The 6,851-nt window shown below is 42.6% G+C and overlaps 1 protein-coding gene across 1 annotated transcript in view; it reads right to left on the bottom strand.

Annotated features, from left to right (window-relative positions):
- TRPC7 (transient receptor potential cation channel, subfamily C, member 7) overlaps nt 1-6,851 on the bottom strand; it is a 188,570-nt gene that overhangs the window by 42,078 nt on the left and 139,641 nt on the right. The window contains exon 6 of the mRNA XM_015406784.1: nt 6,145-6,409. Within this exon, the coding sequence (XP_015262270.1) occupies nt 6,145-6,409 (265 nt within the window). The remainder of the gene's footprint in view (nt 1-6,144; nt 6,410-6,851) is intronic.

The raw sequence follows: 6,851 nt of genomic DNA, 5'->3' as shown, positions 1-6,851 counted from the left end.
CTTTTTGCTTGCCTGATCACAGACTTGCATTTTATTTGCCGTAGCTTGTGTTCCCTTTTATCAGTCTCACTGTGACTAGCTTTCCACTGTTTAAAGGAATCCTTTTACCTTTTACAGCTTCCATTACTTTTTTTGTTAACTATGCAGGCTTTTTCATATACCTATTTGTGCCTTTCCTAACCTGCGGTATATATTTTTTCTGAGCTTCTAGGATTGTAGTTTTAAATAGTTTCCAAGCTTTCCCAATGGTTTTTACCCTTTCTACTTTCCTTTCAGTTTCTGCCTCACATGTCCCCTCATATCAGAGAAGTTACCCCTTTTAAAGTTAAAAGTGGTCGTGTCAGTCTTTTTGGCCAATTCCCTATTTATACAAATGTTGAACTCAATAACATTATGGTCACTGTTCCCAAATGGTGTAATCACTTTTACATCTCTCACCAGGTCTTGGGCGTTACTTAGGACCAAATCAAGGAACCTGGTCAGTTCCGTGACCATCTGCTCCATAGCACAGTCATTCAGAGTGTCTAGAAACTCAATTTCTTTTTCCTGACTAGAACACATATTGACCCAATCAATGTGTGGGTAGTTAAAATCACCTATTATGACACAGTTTTTTTGTCTAGCCACTATCTTTAATTCATTAATCATTTTATAATCCTCCTCTATTTTTTTAATCTGGTGGGTGATAACAAACTCCCAGTGTTAAGTTCCTTTTGGGCCCACTATTTCAACCCACAGCATTTCCAGAAGCGAATCCAATTCTCTTACCCTCTCAATCTTACTGGACTGTATACCCTCTCTGACATACAGAGCCACCCCACCTCCAACCCTTTCCCCCATCCTTCCGATATAATATATAACAGGGAATCACCATATCCCACTGATTTTCCTCATCCCACCAATTTTCTGAAATACCCACAATGTCTATTCCCCCCCCCCAACACCAAGCACTCCAACTCTCTGATTTTTTTTAAACAAGGACAAGCCAGTGACACAAGACTCACAGGGAAATTTCACCTGGGCAGATGCCCCCAGCCAGACACTGGAAACAAGGCAAACATCGCCCCCCCTGCTCACAGTCAGCCCAAGTCTCTAGGGAATACAGGTTACAGAACTGTGGTGCATACTAATAAAAGAAATGAAACAGAAAAAGTTGGTTAATTTGACTTGGAACTTAGAAAACATGAGTATCTGATCTCCCCTCACCCTTCAGAGGTTCAAAGGGGCATATGCAGAGCAGGTCCCAGTGAAGGCAAGCTGACCTTTTATGGGATTGATAACGAGGATCCTTCATTACTTGGAAGAGATGCCCGTATCACTCTGGATCTCCTCAGGTGAGTCCACTTGGTACCCCATATAGTACTTGGACCAAGAGATTACTTCCTTAAGTACTAATTGGACGTTTTCAAGGGCTTGAGTCAATTTTCTGGCAGTTACCACATCTTTCTGGACTCAACAATCCCTCCAGTTGTCCATGGGTATAGAAAGATCTCCTACTCCATTTTGGACAAATTGAAGGACACAATTCACTAATAGGAAGCACAAGGCATCATTACAAAAATTACAAAGCACATTCCTCAGGTCAGTAGCCTAGTGATCACACAAAAGAAAAGTGGTTCACTACAGATTTGTCTTGATCCATGAGCTCCTAATTAAGAACTGTTGAGGCAAGAAATGAAAAGAATGGCTATTGGCAGGTAAAACTGGATAAAGAATCAGCTGAAGTGTGTACCCTTAACAGCCCATGGAGAAGATACTACTCAGACTCCCTTTTGGTATCTGATCAGCAAGTGAAGTATTGTAGCAGAAAAATTGTGAATGCTTTGGTGACATCCCAGGTTTTCATATTATTGCAGCAGCAGACAAGGAGGAACATGATGCTGTTTTAAAGCACATTCTTCAGAGAACATGACAAAAGGATGTAAAGTTCAACAAGGATAAGAAAAAATTTCTAGTAGAAGTTGTCAAGTATATGGGCTATGTGTTTTCCAAAGATGGCATCAGACCAGATAATGACAAAGTAGAAGCTATCAACAAAATGCCCCCACCTGTGGACAAGAAAGGCCTTCAGAGACTTTTAGGTACTATATAATATCTGGACCAATCTATATATCTAATAGCGAAAGGTGCCCCCCCTGCGTGTGGATACCTAAATCTGCGCATCGGGGGCACGTGGGGGAGAGGGAGATTTTCGTGCACACTTGGAGCAGTCCCCAGGTGTGCACAAAAATCTAAAAACCCAGAAAAAATATCGGGGGGATACTTAAATCCCCCCGAAAGTGACAGAGCGTCCCCTGCCCATGCGCAGGGAGCGCTCTGCAAACTCCCTGACCGCCGCCGCCGCTTCGGAGGGGGGGGGAAGAGAGCAGCAAGGCCCGAGGACGTGGGGGGAACCGGCGGGATGGGGGGGAACTTACCTCCTCCTGCTGCTTCCTCCTCTGCCTCATGAGTGTCGAGGTCCCTCCCCCCCGTGAGTATCGCGGGTTTCGCCCCTTGTATATACTAAATGAATCAAGTTTGACTGTACCTCTGTGAGGCCTGTTGAAAAATGATGCATTGTGGCAATGGGGGCCTGAGCAGAAGGAAGCCTTTAATGATATCAAACAAGCCATCATGACTGCTCCAGTACTCCAATATTTTGATCCAGAAGAACAATTGGATGTAGAAGCAGATGCATCCAAAGATATATTGGGAGCATGCCTGTTTCAACAGAAGTGACCTATTGCTTACACTTCAAGAGCACTGACACAGGCTGAGCAAAACTATGTACAAATTGAAAAGGAATTTGTAGCAATTCTTTTTGCCATGACTAAATTCCACCAGTATGTGTTTGGTGCCCAAGTGATAGTACAGTCAGACCACAAACCCCTGGAAGCAATTTTTGCCAAGCCTATTGGAAAGGCCACAGTGCGACTACAAAGGATGCTGTTACAGCTCCAAAAACATGACAACTGGATCACTTACACTAAGAGCAAGGACATGCTGGTGGCAGACATCCTTTCCAGAGCTACTATGCTCCCTCTGCCATTACACCAGATCCCATCTATGAGGACAATTTACAGTTTGGCAGATACTGAACCACTAGGTGATTCCTTGCTAAAACAGCTGCAAGATCACATGAGGACAGACCATGAATTACAGGCTCTAAGAGCCATGGATCTTCACAGATAGCCATGTTGGCAAAAATGTTAACCCAGTTCTTAGACCATGGCCCCGATCACACAGGAGGTTTTGCCCCGCAAGAGGGATGGATTGGGGGTGCAGCAAATGGGCGTGATCACACGCAACATCTGGGAAGTGGCGCACACCCAGCCCCGATCCGTCCCTTCAGCCTAAAAATGTGCATTAAAAAAACTTAGGAAAGAGTACTACCAATTTGAAACGCCACAGCAAGTGCGGCCGTGGGATCGCCCGTCTTCAGCAGCAGTTGAGGCTCCCAGCCAAACTGTGCATGCGCACACATGCACAGCTGGCTGCCTCGCTCTCCCTTCCGTGGCTTCCCCCCCCGGTATCTGATCGTGCCGGGGAGCAACTGTGTGGCGGCTCAGGGGATCTGTCTGATCCTGCCGCCGCGCATCTCTTTTGGTGCGCTCTAAAATTTGGCCACACCAATTTCCCACCGGGGCCCATATTGGCCTCTTAGAGATCAAATCAGGATTGAAAATGACACTCATGATTGGCCTGAAAATATTGATTCCCCAAGGTGCACAGTCTCACATGCTGGCTCTACCCTTTAAACACCTTTGTGAGTTGACTCATGGTTTGCAGGGGGTATTTAAAGGGACCACAATCCCTTTAAACACCTTTCCCCCTTCCATTGAAACAATTGGAGGATGGGGGCATCTCCTCTGGGGGGCCACAGAATTGGACTCCCTGGTCCAATCTTTTCGAAACCTGGAATTTATTTGAGGAGAGGCACCAGCAGCTATGCTGAAGATTTGGTGCCTCTATCTAAAAACAAAACAAAACAGCCCTTCCAGATACCCAGATTAAGACTTCAAAAAGTGACAGTTGCAACCTAAATAAATCTTCGCTCTCTTGTGCGGTGTTTAGGGCACATTCTTTAATTACAGGATGAGACTATTTTTGATTCAGATCATTTACCAAATGCTCTTTCGATGATATACTCACAAGACAGTAAAATTAGGACAGGCAGGCAGTTGTAAATCAGGGGCCTCCTTCTGAATGCCAGAATACAGGGTATTCATGTATATTGTTGCAAACTGCACACAACATTCAGATAATAGACTGCATATATAGATAGCAGAGATGTGCACTGATATTCAAATCAGGATTTGTTGCATACTGCATATGACTATCACAGTGGTTATCCTTATTTGGGGTGAAGATTTTTAGCTATTTTTAGTTAAGTACCTCAGGAACCATCAGTGGAAAAAGGGAGGCACTGATGAGCTAGAGAACAAGGAAAAAGTGCACAGAAAATCAGAGTACCAGGGGATTCTCTGGTCTCCATGCAGTTAGGAAAAGCCTAGAAAATAACACACCATTGTGGCTGGCGGGAACATGAACTGCATTACCTTCTATAGCTGGATTTTGGTAGGTGCATGTTTCAAGATCTGTATAAAGTAATAATTGAAGTTTACCGAAATACAGTGCCAGTATCCTAAAAGATACAGTATGAAATGTTAATGTCACTCTTGATATTGCTATATCAAATTACATTACTGCAGTGAGTGAATGTTCTTAAACCCTGATTTCCAGAAAACAATAGTGCCATGGTGAGAATTATACTGTGATTCTACACCAGTCTATTTCAGATTTTATCTAGAGTGGCCAACATGGATTTACAGGCTACTATCAGTATTAAAATTACATAAACTGGAGTAATTTATAAATGATATTAATGGTGCTGTTTTAGAAAAGATTTAAAACACAGGCCTTGGTGCTTCATTTTGGAGGGGGGCAAGCTATTTGGATAGTACTAATTTGTGAAGAAGGAACTTAATGGAGGCAAAATTGGCACTGTGCTCTATTACTGTGCCCTCTTTATAGGTTATATGATTAATTGTTCATCTACTCATTGATCTTTAAACTATGTTCCCTAGGTAGTCCATTTCCTAACCATATAGGTTAATTAGCTGATTTTAAGGTGAATCTTGAACAATCAATCAAGTCCAAGATCCTGTTTCTTAGGATTAGCTAAATGTGAATCAAGAATGTTCTGATCTACATACTCATGGCCCTTGTGAAAAGACAGCCTTTCTCAGGGCAACTCACACGGTTCTCCCTGCCTTCATTTTATCCTCACAAAGAAAGGTTTTTGAGGTAGGACACACTGAGAGTGACTGGCCCACGGTCACTCAATAAGCTTCATGGCTGAGAGAGCATTTGAATCCACATCTCCCAGTTATAGTCCCATACCATTATCACTACAACACACTCTTCCCATTAGCCTCAGGGTAATGAAACATAATTTTGATAAAATGAAGATGTAGAATGGTTTTGAGTCAGAAAAGAATGAGTAAAAATGGCTTAGGAGGAAAATTTATTTAAATTCATTTATACCCTGCCTTTCTTCCCAATGGGAACCCAAAACAGCTTACATTATTCTCCTCTCCTCCATTTTATCCTCACAGCAATCCTGTGAGCTAGGTTAGGCTGAGAGGGTGTGACTGGTCCAAGGGCACCTGGTAAGCTTCCATGGCATGAGTGGGGATTTGAACCTGGGTCTCCCAGTTACTAGTCCAACACTTTTAATCACTACACCACACTGGCTGTAGAAAATCAGTGGCTGCATTTTTAAAGAAGTACCATATCCACTATAGGGTGCATATTCTTAAAGAGGCTTTATGTACAGTGCCTCAGCTCTTCAGATCCTCTTCTCTTGGGTAGAGCTGTCACCTTCTGGTGAATAGATCTTTTGGTCCCAAATGACTTCCCTAGGTTTAAGTGAAAGCTGACTGCTCCCTTAAGCCTTAAATGCACATATTAGACACTCACGGTCATTAATCATTACAGTACAACATACTAATCAAACAGATATGCAGTTACATACATATTATGTAATGTGTAACATGCAATTGTATGTAATATATAATACATATTACATACTATGTAACTGTACAGAACCTAAGAAGAAAGAATTATACTGAAATTATACTGAATTATACTGAAAATACTCACGTTGTAAATGCTGGGTTATATTTTGCACCAAGGTAGTAAGAGTAAAGGTTGAACATTCCAATCATGAAGGCAAGAAACACCATGATGAAAATGACCATGAATTTGAAGATGTCTTTCACAGTCCTTCCCAAAGAGATCTGGAGGGGACCAAAACTTTCATTCGCTGGGAGAATGTATGCAATGCGGGAAAAGCTGAGTACCACAGCTATTGCATATAGTCCTTCTGATATGATCTGGGGATCTGAGGGAAGCCACTTGCTCCTGGCTAAAATGAAACACAATATGGGATATGTATTATAGGATGTGACAAGAAAACTGGTATCCAAGGAAAGAATATTACATTGGGGGGAAAAGACTGAGAAAATGTTTGCTGTCAATGAGAAATTTCCTAGATGCTACTGTGGGGGAAGTGTCACCTGCTCATGGTTTTCTGATTGAAAACCCATCTCTTCCACTGAAGACAAAGAAAGCAAGCACATTCCTTTGATGATATAAGGGAAAGAAGCAGCAATTGGGGGAATAATTTACAGAACAAAAAGTTTGGGAGCAACCACCCCTCCTTCCCATTTCAATGGTTCCTCCTGATTGCAGCTCATCCTATATATATAATTGTCCTACGTATTGACCATTTGCAGCTCTCCCATTGCCTGTGCTGTGCACTCCATCAGCCATTGGCCCATCAACTGCCGCTCAAGAGTACTCTAGTG

This window comes from Gekko japonicus, unplaced genomic scaffold, assembly GCF_001447785.1.
Source record: "Gekko japonicus isolate JY-2015 unplaced genomic scaffold, Gekko_japonicus_V1.1 scaffold609, whole genome shotgun sequence".
In the NCBI taxonomy this organism is placed as follows: domain Eukaryota; kingdom Metazoa; phylum Chordata; class Lepidosauria; order Squamata; family Gekkonidae; genus Gekko; species Gekko japonicus.
The sequence above is the reverse complement of the archived record's forward strand: the minus strand, read 5'-3'. Positions and strand labels throughout refer to the sequence as shown.